We start from the raw sequence: 17,541 nt of genomic DNA, 5'->3' as shown, positions 1-17,541 counted from the left end.
TTGCTATATGTAAAGAAGATCTGAAAATATTCAATTTGAGATTAAATTAAAATCTTACATATTGGAAAGCAAGGACAGTTAAATCTTCAATAATATTGATCACTGCATATACTGACGAATCTGTAAATTATTTACACTTATCTAATGATTACTTAAATGTTTTTTGAGATCGGATATATTTTTTTAAATTGATGTTTTTTAAATTGAGCTAAGAAATCCAGAAAATCAAATTTTTTAGCAAATTACTTTATAAAATTGCAAACTCTCTTCAGCTACCGAAGTTTGTCAAATGATACCATTTTTTCTTTTATTTTTCATAAAAAGTGGACGTGATTGAAAACTAATTTCGCCTATCTAAATCCAAAACACTCTGAAATGCACAACTGCAAATAAAAATAAACAACCAATAGTATATACTTACATATGTATATAAATCATGAATAATAAAATCAACAATTTCCAAAATTGATTCCCACATTTAACAACTGCGGCAACTCTTACTCATAAGTTTTGACATTTCATAAATAAAATCAGTTTTTTCGTGATTTCTTCATTTTTCGACGATATTTTTTGAGACCGTAAGTTACATATTATTGTCGCATAAAAAACCACTAATATTAAGTGTATTTGTATGGTGTGGATGCAGTGAAAGTGCTGAAAATTCTATTTAAAAATTTGAAACGGCGAACGTCAAAACAAAGTGCACAGTGTTCAACTGCCGGCAAAAACATAAATTTATTTCTAATGTGTAATATATTATTCTGTTTTAACTTTTAATTTAGATAAGCAGAGTTAAATAAAATATTAAATATAAAACATTTGGTTCAGCATGAGCTAAAATAAAAGAACATTGTTTAATTTGAATCCGAAGTGGAGTGTAACTTTTTTATGCAAATATGTAGACGGAGAATCACAATGCCTTGTATGTGAAAAACATGTGGTGTGTAAGGTTTTTAACATAAAGAGACATTATGAGCTGCACAGGAGTGAATATGATGAATATGTAGGAGAAGAAAGGAAAAGTATATACAAATCCTTAAGTCTAAACGAAGAGCCCGATTCGATGTGCCAAATTACAGAAGGTCGGAAAAATTCAAATTATTAAAATTTTTTTTAATTTCTTAGGAAAGCGAAGATTACGTTGTAGATGCAAAGCGTGCAACTTATGAAATCGCGTTAAACCTTTCTTTTGAGAATCGTGCATTTTCGGATGGCGAATTGGTGAAGTCTTGTATATTATGTATTTGACAAAAGTACAGATATATCTGACATAGCCCAATTAGCGATTTTTATCCGAGGAGTTGATGCCCACCTAAATATATGTGAAGAACCTTTGGACATTATTCCAATGAAAGGGACGACTAAAGGTGAAGATTTATTTCAATGTGTTAATGAATGTACTGAACGCGTGGGTGTATCATGGCGAAAAGTGGTTTGCGTTGCCACCAATGGTGCAAAATCCATGAGCGGATGCAAACAAATTTCTCTAATAATTTTTGTGTATTTTGTCATACTGTGCGCATTGCCATATGCGTGTGATTTGAATTTGAGAGCAACTACAGTGGCTCACAGCTTATTTTATGCAGTGCATAGTATCAAATCCCAAGCTTTATAACTACAAAACTAAGAAGAATATGAAAAATAAATTGGGACCATTAAAAAGATAAAAAACTCAAGTTTAGAAAAATAATTTCATTTATTGTGAAAATATGTATTTAAATAACATAAAACAACCAAAATCAAAAATACTGCATAATTTCAGGTCACAGCTTATTTTATGCAGTCGCTTCTTTGTACAACGGTACTTAAATATTACGTTATTTAAGAGTAGTAGGCGTATGTAATATCATCGCTTATTTATAAAATTACTTTGTATTCGCTTTTTAGTTTGATTTTAGTATTTGAAGTGTCAATTAATGTGATTAATAAAATGGGTCCGCGAACAACGATAGGTCAACGTGAATTGGTTATTCACCATTTCAAAAACGGCCAATCGCAGCGAAAAATAGCAGAAATAGTTAACATTAACGCCCCTACAGTGCAAAAAATCATCGAGCGCTTCGTCCATGAAAATCGTGTACATAATAAGGGCAGGGAACCACCAAACAAAATTTTCAGTGACACTGATGAGCGAACTATTGTAAGAAGGATAAAAGCTAATCCACGACTCTCGGCTCCGAAACTGACCTCTGCAGTTCAATCTGACCTCGGTAAACAATGTAATGTGGAAACTGTTCGCCGTATTCTGCGCAAACACGATTTTCATGGCCGAGTAGCACGTAAAAGACCTTTTATCAGCCCAAAAAATAGACTTTGCCGACTTAGATTTGCCAATGAGCATGTTTCAGAGACGTCAGAGTACTGGAATTCTGTTATTTTCGCAGATGAATCGAAATTCAACATATTCGGCTCGGATGGGATGTCCTATGTTTGGCGAAAACCAAATAAGGAACTCAATAAAGAAAATTTGAAACCGACAATGAAACATGGCGGTGGCAGCGTCATGGTTTGGGCCTGCATGTCGGCTGCTGGTACTGGGAGGTTGACATTTATTGAGACAACAATGGACAAATTTAAATACCTACAGATTCTGAAGGATAATTTGTTGCAGAGTGCCGAGGATCTGGGTATAAAATCAGATTTTCGATTTTATCAGGATAACGATCCAAAGCATAAAGCGGGTATTGTACAAAGCTGGCTAATATATAACTGTCCTCACTTGATGACGCCGCCGCCACAATCGCCAGACTTGAATGTCATTGAAAACTTGTGGTCTATACTAGAAACTAATATCCGGAAACATAAGATTTCTAACAAAAACGACCTAAAGGAGGCGCTGAAAACGGAGTGGACGAATATTTCGCCAGATATTACAAAAAAACTGGTGACTTCAATGCAAAATCGCCTTAAATCTGTTATAGACAACAAGGGTTATCATACCAAATATTAAAAATACTTCAAATTATGTTTAATATTAAGTTTTTTATAATTATAAGTAACTGCATAAAATAAGCTGTGACCTGAAATTAACCAGTATTTTTGGTTTTCGTAGTTTAAAGTTATTTAAATATATATTTTCACAATAAATGAAGTTATTTTGTTAAATTTGAGTTTTTAATCTTTTTAATGGTACCAATTTCTTTTTCAAATTCTTCTTAGCTTTGTAGTTATAAAGCTTGGGATTTGAGACTATGCACTGCGTAAAATAAGCTGTGAGCCACTGTAAGTACTCACCAAGAATACCCACTCTGCTATGATAATTTCCTCAATGTTTTTTGAAAAAATCCTCTATTTTTTTAATGGAAACATGTATGAATTGTCCTTTTTAACAAAATAAAATGTATAACATGCATTTTTTAAATAAAATATGGCTGGTTGAGATTACTGTTCGCTGTTGTGACCAGCATTCTTTAAAAAAATGCACTAACATAAAAACATACGATATACATACATACTTATATGTAAACGAAGACAATTTTTTCATTCAGAAAAATATGCACCGATTGTCAGTACAAATTTTTCTCCACATAATTTAGCAACTATGAAACTTTGACATGCGAATGTTCAAACTTCTTGATTATAAAATCGCCTATGCTTCTTGATTACAAAAATTATAAAAGTAAATAAAATAGAAATTTGCAAAGATGATGTTAATATTCAAAGAAGCGTTTCCAATAAAAAAAACCAAAAGCATTTTATTATTTAATATAAACGATCAACACTTCGTAATCCCCTAACATGGAATGAAGTACCCTTATCTGGTAACTTTGCTATTGGAAAAGCTTCACTCTCTTTTTTTACAAACACATATTCGTTGCTCAGAAGTGATTAATATACGTACACGCCTATTGCTTACCCTTCTGATGTAAGTTTGTCGCCCCCCCATCTAGCACTTTGCTAGCACGCTCTGCTACGAGCGTGCCACTCTGCTGCCCGTTCCTAGGCTAGATGAACTAGTTGTGTACTACCTTTTCTATCATTTTTAGTATAAATGACGTAAGGCAAATTTGCCTGAAGATTTAGGATGAAGGGGGTCCTTCTTTCCTGTCTTCAGTATAAATATTTGTGTCCTCTTGCATATCTTTGCTATGCACTCAAGAGCGATACTTATTCTAGAAATCCCGGTAAGTGATTCTAGTAGCAGGCCAATGCCCTTTTGGAATAATTCCGAGAAAACGCCATCAATACAAGGTGATTTTAGCTCAAAGCTGCTTATCGCCCATTTCAAGCTTGGTGTCGTATATATGTACATATTTCATTGGCAATAAATAATCGATTTATTGCTCTTAACTCTTCCCAGGGTTTCAGAGTATTCTGTTCCTGTTTCTACCGTCGTACAGGATCCTGAAAAGTGTGCCTAAAGAAGTAGTCTAAATTTTTCATCTTCTCTTCGGTGAAGGTGCGTTCTAAGTTTTAGAGTTTGTCGAGGATATACTACTCTACTAGCCTTAACTAACACTTTATAGTTTATCCTTGCAAAGATTTAGAGCGCGTTTGTTGTCGGATCTATCTCCGAGTCTTTATGTCTGTATTTTTTAGTTTTTGCGAAGTCAACTTAGTTTTTGCGGTTTCTGTGAATTTGTTGTAATCTCTCCTGTATTAGAAACTTGAAATTTTTCGCATAAATTTATTATGTAATCCAATAAATCAAAGTTCCATTAAACTATTTTATTTGCTTATATCTAATTCTAACCAAAAAACAAAGTCCCGAGTGACATTTTATGCACAAAAAGTGAAAAGACATCGGCCGGGTAGAAATCACAACAATGTTTATCACTCTTGATCAGGAATCAATTCAGAAGCCCAGACATCTTGGGGCCAACCGGTGCGTCCTTTGTGTGATCGTTGAATATTCTGTAAAGGAAATATAGTTTAGTGGTGAAATTTTAATCCGTTGTTTCAATTTATATCTAAATATATTTATCACAAAACAGAGGTATAGCGTAATAACCCTTAAATGCCAAATACCCAATTTTAAAAGCGTTCAAGTGAAACATTCTAATTTGTGATAAATTCCTAAACGTGCCAGACAAAATCGTGTTGAATTGTGCCCACTCAACTCTGTTTTACACGGTAGATACGTTCCTATGAGAAGCGTGAAAAAAATCGTGTAAAAAAAAGTACATGCGACATATGTATGGTAAATTTGTAAGGGGAAAAAACACGAAATATTTTCCCAAAATACCGTGCGAAAGAAGTAATAACGGAATCCATTTTTCCAAAAAAAAAAAAATTGGAATTAGTATACAGTGAAAATTCAATCCATAAGTACAAAACACATAAAAATTCAAATTGAAATTAGGAATAAAAAACAATTTTGAAACTGGACCAAAAATGGTATAATCAGTAGATATGTCAGATATGTCCAGCGCATCTGTCGGGTTTTATTCAAATTATTAATGGTCTTTGTTGGTTTTTTTGTTGTAACAAAGTCTGTTATTACCGACTGTTTTTTGCTTTCTCGAATTGTAACGCGTAAAGGTCAAATAAAGATTTGTTTTGAAATTAGTGCAAGAACGAAAGTTTCGTGCGAAAAAATTTATTTTTTAATCGTGTTATTTCAAAATTGTGTAAAAAGTGTAAAAAAGACCGTGTAAAAAGATAGTACGGTGTAAATCACTTCAAATGCACTAAAATAAAATAGAGTTTAAAGGGGGTACTTTGTTGTCCTTTTAAAGGTAGATTCATAATGCCTCTCTCATAGAAGTCTTGATCTTTATTGGCGAAAAACTCCATACTCTTGTTACCAATTTCTTATCATTCAGGAAGTTTTGCAACGAGAGAAAAAGGTGGTAATCGCGTGGTGCCAGGTCCGGACTATAAGGTGGATGCATTAAAACTTCCCCACCAAGCTCCCGAAGTTTTTGGCGAGTGACTACAGTGCTTGTGGCCTTGCATTGTTCTGATAGAACACAACACATAACATCTCTTCTGTGGGTCAATTCTGGCCGTTTCTGGTCAGTCGCTAGCTTCAAACGTCCAGTTGTTGACAGTAGAGATCTGAAATTAGTGTTTGGCCATACGGAAGCAACTCATGATAAATGATTTCTTTCAAGTCCCACCGTTAGTCCTAGTTTGACCACCGCTTGAGCTACTTCATTAGGCTTTGACCACGGTCGTTTTCGCCCAATATTGTCCGGTTAAGATACATATAGATCGATTTCATTCCGTTTTGCCAAAGCTTCGCAGATGGAAATTCGATCTATCATGTTTTTTGGGTCCAGCTTTGCGCAAATGGTTTAAAACCATTTTTATGGTCGATGTTACGACTACTAACATCTCGGTCAACTTCAATTATTTCTGTGATTTTATAGACATTTTTGACGATGGGCCTGCCTGTGCGAGGGAATCGACGAAACCAAAATTGTACTTAATTAGCTGTTACAGTATCGGCACCATAAACACCATTCACAATTTCAGCGGTCTGGTTTGCATTTTCGCCTTTATCAAGAAAAACTCTAAAATGTACCGAATTTTCTCTTTGCTGACCCTGCTTTGCTTTTTAACACCCTCTAACTCACAACTGAATGGAGCAAGCAAACAGCAAAAGAATTTTTTTAGTGTGAAATGTCATCTTGGTAACGAGCATAAACTTTAGATTGTTTGATCGATACTCTACGAAATATCGATCAGTACAGCCATCTATCCAAAAAAAAATGAATTTCTTCTTCACCCACCTAATCTATACTAATATTATAAAGAGGAAAACTTTGTTTGTTTGTTTGTTTGTAACGAATAGGCTCAAAAACTACTAGACCGATTTTGAAAATTCTTTCACCATTCGAAAACTACATTATCCAAGAGTAACATGGATTACATTTTATTTTGGAAAAAATAGGGTTCCGTAAGATATTGAGATTTTTCGGACACAAACTGAAAAAAATCTTATATATAAAATAAAGTCAACTTTTTGTGTGTTCGCTAACCGGCCGTGTCTGCACCCAATTAAACCAAACTTACACACAATGTTAAGAAGGTATTGAAGATGGTTTCCGTATAGTTTGGATACCTATTGGTGGATAGGGCTCGAGATATAGGTCAAAACGTGGACCCGGGTAACCTTCGGATGTGTATGTACAATATGGGTATCAAATGGAAGCTGTTGGTGAATGCTTTAGTTCAGAATATTTTTCATGCCGCTCCGCGACTAGGGTCTCGAGATAGAGACCAAAACGTGGACCCTAGAATGTGTTTGTACAATATGGATATCAAATGGAAGCTGTTGGTGAATGCTTTAGTACAGAGTATTTTTCATGCCGCTCCGTGACTGGGGTCTCGAGATATAGGTCAAAACGTGGACCCGGGTAACCTTCGGACGTGTATGTACAATATGGGTATCAAATGGAAGCTGTTGGTGAATGCCTTAGTACAGAGTATTTTTCATGCCGCTACGTGACCGGGTAACCTTTGGTTGTGTATGTACAATATGGGTATCAAATGAAAGCTGTTGATAAGTGCTTTAATACGGGGTAATTTTCATACCTATTGATGACTAGGGTCTCGAAATATATGCCAAAACGTGGACCCGCCGTGTCTTTGCACCGAATTAAACCAAACTTATGCACATTGTTAAGTAAGTATTGAAAATGGGTTTCGTAAAGTTTGGTTGTAATTCGGAGCAGTGGCAACGGGTACAGCGTTCTTTTGAGCCAGCCATAATGTCGCTTACTTTTTTAACGCTTGGGGCGGAACTGAACTGTCAAATTGACAGTGTGAGTTACAATGTGTCAATATTTCTTTCTGATTTGGATGCCATAAGGAAAAAACGTAAGTGCAACATGTAAAAATTGTTTGTGAATTTTTTTGGAGTGGATTTTGGAACAGTGAATAATTTCTTACGAAATTTGAGAATTTAATGTGAAATCCGAATGAAATTATGTGTTCGTGGAAAAAACAATTTTTTTCGTTTTTTTTTTTTTTGAAAAATATAAATGGATAATGGTTAAAAAAGCTCCAATGCTTAATAAAACATATAAATTGAAACGAAAAATTCATGGATGATCAGGAAAAAAGACGATTGTTTATTCATATGCGTTGATTTGAAATTTAAAAACAATCTTCTTTTTTCCTGATTTTCAATTTATATTTTATATTCACTCAAAAACAAATAGAAAAACAAAAAATATTGTTTATGCCAAAGCGCTTGAATAAAGAATAAAGAAATAAATAATATGAAAACCATATATTTTCTGTTCTAAACCATATCTATTCTATTTTAGTGTGCCCAGCGAAGGGGGCCGGGTTTGCTAGTACAGTATAAAACTGAAAAACATGGGTTTTCCATTGTGTTATCACGCTGTTTAGAGCAGCAACTGATCCGCAGTATGAATTATTTAATCATAATGATCATTCCAAAGCAAAGCACATGTACCTATAGTCTTTTATATCTTACAATTTTTTTAGCGTGCCAAACTATAATTATGAAAACTACATTTAGTTAACACTTCACCCTAACCTAACTGCTTACGCTATATACTTCTTAACATAATTTATTGTTTTTTTATTAATTAGAATGTTTCTTATTTAAAATTTCAGTGGTTAGTTGATCGAGGGAGGGCCTCGTATAGTTTTTCGTTGTGTTCAAATCTCTGCCTTTATAACTCAATTATTCAAAGTCAAATTCAGCCGCAATAACAAACAAATTTCTGCTGAAATTAATAATTGGTTTACATATTAAATTTTCGACAAACAAGTGTATTTTGCTTTACAATACATTGATCTGCTTCAACTTAGGACTTTTATTGTGAAATCCATTAAGCCCTTGAAAGTAATAAGACATTTCCAATCGGAAAAAATACTGATGCGAGTTTTTATTAAAGAAAATAATCAATTTTCTTATACACATATATATATGTATATGAATTTTTATATACACATTTACATACGTGTATGTATGTACAGCTGTGCCCATAATAATAATGCGATATGCTTTAACCCAAAGTACTGAAGAAATTGTAAAATTGTTGGTGTCTAAATTGATTCTAATTACTTATTTTTGTACTGGAATTTTCTATACGAGATTTGTCCTTCGGCTCTTTATTTTTATGCGTTCTTTGGTTATTGTGAGATTTACTCGTGGTTTCATAGGAACTTTGTTTGAATCGCCTGTTAATGACGTTATTAATTCTTGTTTGAGCGAAATTCTATATATAAATTAATAATAAATAAATAATTGGCGCGTACACTTCTGTTATTTGTTTGTCTGATCTCCTTCTTCTATTTGTGGCGTTCATCTTGATGTTGTTCCACAAATGCAGGGATCTGCAACTTGAAGACGACTTCGAATGGCAAATGGTTTTTGTGAGAAGTTTTTTCATGGAAGAAATACACTCGGAGGTTTTCCCTTGCCTGCCGAGGGGCGACCGTTATTAGAACAATTTTTGTCTAAAATTTTGGCGTTTCATGCTGGGAGATTTGAACCTACGCACTCCCGAATGGTAGTCACAGCCGAATGGGTTAGGTCTACGGCGGCCGCCGTGAAATAACTACTTAATTCACAAACAATTTCGCCAAAAATAAAAAAATAACGGGAACGAAATAATATTCTAGTGGAACCGGAAATATACTCAAGAAATTCAGAACTTGCAAGTAAATGATAAAAATAGTTGGTTGTTCTATATAAATGGTGTCAGAGGCTTTGAAATAGAGAAATCGTCTTGAAACACATGATACGAAACGTTTAATAGAAGAAAAAACCGACTCTCAAAGTCATTATGTGAGTAAAACTGCAGGTCAATGTTAGCTTCCGAGTGCTTAAAGAGTTGCTGTAGTTTATAAAACAGTAATTTGAAAGACCACAGTCAATACAAGGTACCGCTCTTAAATAAGCGTCATTCGCGAATTTTCTAAAGAATGATATAAATTGATAAATTTCTATATGACTGTATAATTTGTGGACGAAGAAATGTAAAGTGGTACTTTTCGGTTCAGAAGGATAAAAATAATGTTTTGGAACCGCTTCACATACATAAATACGTAAAAATCTTGGCAGAAGTTATGCAACCGTATGCAATCGAAGAAATGGCGTTTAAAAGTCAATCTGCAAACATCGGCGTTGTGCTAGTGTCAATAAAAAATAATATATTGTTGCCTTAAAGCCCAGAAATATTAAGGTAGTCTAGAATTATTAAAAAATCAATTTCTTATTTTTTCGATATTTCGAAAGTAAAGTATCTTAAAAATGTTCTGTGAAATTTTCATGCGTAAATTCTCAATATTATAGCTTCTACAGCCCATTAAATAGGTAGAGAGCGCTCCGCGCGCTCCTGTACCTCAAACCTTAAACTCATTTATCTCGAAACGAATTTTTTGGTGTTGTCAAAAAAAAAAAAAAAACTATTCGGCTGAATCGTCTGAAATTTTAATATATTATTCACAACATCAATAGCTATCGCCCGTACTAGAATCATATTATTATTATTATTTTTTTTTTTTTATTAAAAAACTGAAAAACCCCGATTTTTAGAGTTCAAATTCGAAACCGCGCCATTTTGTTAATTTTTTTTTTATTCCAGTAGCGGAACATAGCTACAACATACTGATTAATAATTATTTTGGTTTTTGTGTTTCAGATAAATAATAAATATAGGTCTATCGATAAGTTCGTGCGGTTTTACAACAGATGGCGTAACTTGATTATTATTCCATCGATCCACATTTCCAAACATTCATTGGAGAGCTACTGTCGTAAGGCACAAACGTCAGTATAAGTTTTTTATTTGAAGCGTAAACAACAATATTTTTACCACACTTGAAAATGTCGAATTTCGTGCCAAATAATGTGTTTTTGCGGGGAATTCTTCTTCATTATTTTAATATGAAGAAAAAAGCAGCCGAAAGTCATCGTATCTTGGTGGAAGTTTATGGTGAGCATGCTCTAGCTGAGCGAACGTGCCAGAAGTGGTTTGCACGCTTTAAAAGTGGTGATTTTGGCTTGGAAGACGAAGAACGCGAGGGTGCGCCGCCAAAGTTCATGGATACCGAATTGGAGGAATTGCTCGATCAAGATCCGGCTCAAACGCAAGAAGAGGTTGCAAAAACTTTGGGAGTTGATCAATCAACCATTTCCAAACGTTTAAAAGCCATGGGAATGATCCGAAAGGTAGGCCATTGGGTGCCGTATGAATTGAAGCCAAGAGACGTTGAACGCCGTTTTATGGCATGCGAACAACTGCTTCAACGGCACAAAAGAAAGGGTTTTTTGCATCGAATTGTGACTGGCGATGAAAAGTGGGTCCATTACGACAATCCAAAACGTCGGGCAACGTATGGATACCCTGACCATGCTTCAACATCGACGTCGGCGCAGAATATTCATGGCCTGAAGGTTATGCTGTGTATCTGGTGGGACCAGCTGGGTGTTGTGTATTATGAGCTACTGAAACCGAATGAAACGATTACGGGGGATGTCTACCGACGACAATTGATGCGTTTGAGCCGAGCACTGCGAGAAAAACGGCCGCAATACGCCGATAGACACGACAAAGTTATTTTGCAACATGACAATGCTCGGCCACATGTTGCACAAGTGGTCAAAACATACTTAGAAACGCTCAAATGGGATGTCCTACCCCACCCGCCGTATAGTCCAGACCTTGCGCCATCCGATTACTATCTCTTCCGATCGATGCAACATGGCCTGGCTGACCAGCACTTCCGTAATTACGATGAAGTCAAAAAATGGATCGATTCGTGGATTGCGGCAAAACCGACCGAATTTTTCACAAAGGGAATCCGTGAATTGCCAGAAAGATGGGAAAAAGTAGTAGTAAGCGATGGACAATACTTTGAATATTAAATTTGTAACCATTTTACGTCAATAAAGTTTCAAATTTCGAAAAAAAACCGCACGAACTTAAACATAGTCCTATAGAAGAACCAAAACAGACAGCACCGTCTAGGTCCAATTCTTCGGGATGGTCAACTTCAGCGTTATTTTTTAAATTATTATAATTTAAAAAAAAAATCATTTTGGTATGTAAAAGAAGTTAAATAAAAAGCCTAAAAAATTTAAATATCGTTTTTCATTTTTTTATTGTAAACAAAAATTCCTGAAAATACCCTAAATTTTCGAGCTCTAGACCACCGGGACCCATTAATTCGAAATTATCTCAGGAATTAATTGCAACTAATGCGGATTGGCAACTAGACTTAATTATTATATATTAATTTAAGCGGATTATGGGAATTTTCGATGGCAACATTGCCGAAAAATTACATTTCATATCTATTGGGAATAAAAAGTAATGAAACTTTTAAAGAGAAAAACAAGAAAGACTAAATGCAATGCTAGTTTGCATTGACACGTTCGAAATCACATTGATTATTTTGATATTTCGGAGCAGTCTGAGAAATTGCAATAATTAATTAAATTAAATAAATAATTATTTCTCAGTATCAGAGCAGCGATTTTATGCGATACCAGCTGGTGGTAGCAGAGGAAGAGGAAGGTATCCTTGTAAAGATAAGCTGGAGAAGGTCTTGACTTAACTTCCAACTGACGCCGAAACGACTGGCATGCTCTTTCAAACTCGGCTAAAATATCTTAAGCAGTTATCGCGCTAATCAATAAGGAGAATAATAAGTGTCGGCTTTATTCGAGAAAAGGATTATAAAACAATATATTATTTTCTTTAATTCTTCGTTTTACTTAATCAAATTAATTATTTTTCTATTTTAAACCAGCAAACACCTGGTATGCGCTGCTCTGTCGTTAAAGCAAAGTATATATCGTCCCCTTAGTATTAAAATAGCCTATACATTTTTTGATGTTTTGAGAAAATGAATTTAAAACTTTTTGTCGAAAGTAGCTCTCACTCAAATCTCGTTATGTCTGTAAATATTTATTATTTTTTGAATGACGTTTTTACCCACTTTGTGGAACTAGAATTTGACGAAATTTTGACCACATATAAAATCCACGATGGAGAATCCGAAAACTTTATAAAAAAATAATAGCCTATGAGCACATAGGCTATTGTTATATTAAGGGGACGATATAGGATTTTCCAATAACAGGTGTTATTGGTGAATGGATTGCGTTATCGAGAGGTGATTAACGATTCTTTATGGCCGGAATTGGATGGTATTGATCTGGGCAACATTTATTTTATACACGACGAAACCATTGATCTTTTACGGGAAAAGTTTCCGGACCGTGTTATCTCTCGAAGAGGTGATCACAATTGGCCAAAGAGATCTTTTGATGTAACACCTTTGGGGCCACGTGAAAGAGAAGCTCTACGCCAACAGCCTAGGGTCGATTCAAGACCTCAAAAATGGAATTCGTGAGGCTATCGAGGACATATGACAACCACTTTGCAATTCGCTTATGGAAAATTTCATGAAAATGATATTGTCCTGTAAGCGTGGTCGTGGTGATTATTTGCCTGATGTTATTTTCCACTATTAACGGCATACCTTCCTCTTTAATTTCCTCATTTATGTTAAAAAATAGCATTTTTCTTTGAATATCAAAATAACACCTCTTATTGGAAAACCCTTTACAAAATACCCGTGAGCAACACCAGAACAAATCAAGGAAAAATATTTACTACCACTAGTGAAGTGGAAAAGAAACTCCAAAAAATCCTATTCATAAATATTATATATCAGTGTGACTTAGAATCTCTTATCTTATAAAATTAAGTCCGACTAACGCTCCGATTTGCAAAGTATTTTCCAATAACAGGTGTTATTTTGAATAGCCCGCTATTTCGGTAGATGTCACTTTTGTAGCTGTAATTTTTTGATGTTTGACAAGTAGAAACTACGCCATTGATAAAAATGGAACGATACACGCTTAAACAACGCATTGAAATTATTAAAATTCACTATAAAAATGGTGAAAATTTGGCAGAGACGGTTCGTAAAACTCGTACATTGAAATTGGTGAAAAAATTCGAGCTGTTGGGACAAGTTAGTGATGTGAAGAATAAAACCCGCACACGTCACTCAAGAACAGCCGAAAATATTGCTGTTGTAGCCGAAAGTGTTGAAGAAAACCCAGGTTTGTCCATTCCTCGTCGTTCTTTGGAATTAGGCATTCCACAAACGTCATTACACCGTATTTTGCATAAAGATTTGGGTCTTAGGGCTTATAAAGTCCAGTTAACACAAGAACTCAAACCGGCCGATCATCAACAACGTCGTGTCTTTGCTGATTGGATCGTTGAAATGCATGAAAATGATCCGGAATTCCATCGAAAAATCATCTTGAGTGATGAGGCCCATTTCCACCTAGGTGGCTTCGTCAACAAGCAAAATTATTGGATCTGGGGCTCAGAAAATCCATGTTTATTGTTGAAAATCCTCTCTATCCTCAACGTGTGACTGTTTGGTGCGGTTTATTGTCCAGCGGAGTCATTGGACTTACTTTTTCGAAAATGAAGCTGGAGCAACAGTTTCTGTGCATGGATTGTGCTATCGAGAGATGATTAACAATTTTTTATGGCCGGAATTAGATGGTATTGATCTGGGCAACGTTTATTTTCAACAAGACGGCGCGACGTGCCACAGATTTTTCTTTGAATATCAAAATAACACCTCTTATTGGGAAACCCTTTAGAAATCAGAGCGCAGTTTCAAAATACAAAAAAATATTGTACTTTGCAAATCGGAGCTTTATTCGGACTTAATTTTATAAGATAAGACATGCTAAGTCACACTGATATATAATATTTATGAACAGGATTTTTTGGAGTTTCTTTTCCACTTCACTAGTGGTAGTAAATATTTTTCCTTCAATTTATATTGTTTTTTATCACACGGTTGAAAAAGGCAAAAAGTTTTGAAATTTAATTACATTTATTTGGGATCAAGTTGCGCCCTGTTCAATTACCAGTAAGCACTGCTATTAATATGAATACAACTGTACATGCATACATAAATATGTACATGAAGATGAAGATGAGAGCAATAAACATTTTATCGTATTTTGTTTTAATTTTGTGGGAGTGCACAATTATGTTAACCGCAAGATATAAGCACTTATTCTCGAAAGCCACCAAGAGTTTCGGATCTATGTATATAAATATGTATGTGCATTTTTTTGTACACACACACAAACACATATTTGGTGGAAAACGAAGCGCAGATGCACTTGTTCTGTACCCATTTCTCTTGCTTACTCCCATATATACATAGAACATCCATGCGGAACAGCATCTGCTTTTGCTGGCTGTGTACGGTTGTTCGTTCGGCCATAGTGTCAAGTGTGCGACTTATCTCTGTTTGCTTTTACATTAATGAAGCAGCAATTCAACATTCAATTGCTAAATTAATGTTCCAACCATTCGCCGAATTTATTGATAAAACATGTAAATACATTAGCTTTGCAACACATCCGAAATTAGAAACTACCCTTTTTCCGGTATGACGAGTCAGACTTGAGTAATTTTATAGCAGAATCATTTAATAAAAATAACTAAAAACGTGTAAGAGGGGCGTAATTATCGGTAATATGCGTAAATGTGTATGTGTATGGGAATAAGTTTCCGCCCTTGTAAAAAAGGTGTCGTTGCTGATACTATATATGTATGTGAGGTCTCGATCGCAGTAGCTCACATTCGTTTCAAGCGTAAATACCCTGTTTTATCTAACGACAAAAATGTCTATGTTCGTCCCGAAAGAACAGCATTTGCGGAAGGTCATCATCCTCATCATCGGTTCCTGTTTTTCCCACTGAATCATAGTGCCTCAGTAAAACACCTCCATCTGATTCTATTTTTTGCAAGGAGCTTGATTTCGTTCTAAGTTTTTCCTGACGTTTCAACTTCCTTGTGGACAGTTCTCCTCCAAGATATTTTTGTACGGCCAACCTTGCGATTCCAACCCAGTGCTTGACGACAGATTTCATTTGCGTCCTTGCGAAGCGTATGCCCAATTAACTCTACTTTCGCAGTTTTATCATGTTAGCTACCGGCTGGATTTTGCACCTCTCGTATAAATCGTCGTTGCTTATGGTCTTGGGCCACCAGATATTCAATATCCCACGTGAACATCTGTTCACACAGCTTTGAATTTTGTTTTCGATCCAATTATTTGTGAGCCAGGTTTACGATCCATATCAGAGTATTGATAGTACATTTGTCTTAAGTCATGCTTCATTATTACCTTTTAAAGAAAAGTGCAACTAAAACGTGTCGTACATTGATCAATATTTACAACTTGTAGAGTGATTTCGACGCTTCCAAAGTGGCAATTTCGACGTGACTGATAAAGATCGCGAAGGGGCACGGAAAAAACTCGAAGATACTCAACTAGATACAACAATTAATAGATGTCGAACCCTTGATGATTTGTCTCAAGAGTTGGATGTTGACAGATCAACCGTCGGTAAACGTTTGCACGCGATGGGCTTGGCCCAGAAAGCAGGTAACTGGGTGCCACATCAATTAAAGGAGAGGGACATCGAGAGACTTTTGGTGACGTGTGAGATGCTTCTTGAACGGGAGAAAAGAAAAGGTTTTCCGCATCGTGTGGTCACTGGCGATGAAAAATTTATCTATTATTGCGTCGAAAAAGTTAGAGCCTGCCAGCCGAACCAGGTCCATCAACAACGAAAAAAAATTTGCATGCATCTGTTGGCATAAGAAAGGTGTCATCTATTATGAACTCCTTAAACCATCCGAAACCATCACTGGCGACCGTTACCGACTGCAGCTAATGCGTTTGAATTGAGCTCTCAAAGAAAAGCGGCCGGAATGAGACGGTAGACATGACAAACTAATTTTCTGCATGACAACGCCAGGTCCCACGTTGCTAAATCGGTCCAGCAATATTAAGAGGGACTGAATTGGGAAATCTTGCCACAGCCGCCGTATTCCCCACATGTTGCACCTTCGGAGTACCATCTGTTCTGATCAATGCAGTCAGCCCTTATTAAAGAGCGGTTGACTTATTACGAGAGCAACGCAAACTGGCTCAATGAATGGCTGAAGTCAAAAAAAGTTGAATTTTTCGTCAGAGGAATCCGTATGCTGCCTGAAAGTTGGAGTGAAGTTGTCGCTTCCAATGGCACAAATTTCACATAATATCATGTATTATTTAATTGTTTAAATACTTCGAGACTTTGGCTAAGAAAGGACGGAAACTTATTCCCATACCATATATTTATTTGCTTATTGACACCGTCACACGATCTACTGCACGCGGCGATGAGTTCAATCAATTTCATTATTTGCCGAGTTTCTATTACAATAAGCGGATAAAATTAAAGATTCTGGAATTGGGAGTAGACTACAATCAACTGGGAATACCAGTCCATAATTCTATAATTCTATTGATTGAGGGTTATATGATTCTGAGCGTGCTCGTGGGCCGGAGGCCGAGGGACGTCGACGTCCCAACGCGGGCGAGCCACGCCAACTTTTTAATATTTTCAAAAATGAGGAGTTGATATACTGCACTTTTTTCAAAATTTTCAAAATATACTTTTTTTTACCTATTATGAATTATAAAACCTCGCCTAATGTTGAATGGGCTGTCAATAATGGTACTGCCGTTACGGTATTCAACATTGGTTTATTTCTTCTGTGAAAA

The 17,541-nt window shown here is 35.5% G+C and overlaps 1 protein-coding gene across 1 annotated transcript in view; it reads right to left on the bottom strand.

Moving 5' to 3' along the window:
* Window positions 1-4,712: 4,712 nt before the first annotated feature.
* LOC129249091 (heart- and neural crest derivatives-expressed protein 2) overlaps window positions 4,713-17,541 on the bottom strand; it is a 36,983-nt gene continuing 24,154 nt past the window's right edge. The window contains exon 5 of the mRNA XM_054888718.1: window positions 4,713-4,854. Within this exon, the coding sequence (XP_054744693.1) occupies window positions 4,774-4,854 (81 nt within the window). The 3' untranslated portion in view covers window positions 4,713-4,773. The remainder of the gene's footprint in view (window positions 4,855-17,541) is intronic.

This window comes from Anastrepha obliqua, chromosome 5, assembly GCF_027943255.1.
Source record: "Anastrepha obliqua isolate idAnaObli1 chromosome 5, idAnaObli1_1.0, whole genome shotgun sequence".
NCBI classification, from domain to species: Eukaryota; Metazoa; Arthropoda; class Insecta; order Diptera; family Tephritidae; genus Anastrepha; species Anastrepha obliqua.
Note: the sequence above shows the minus strand (reverse complement) of the source record. Positions and strands in the feature narration are given on the sequence as shown.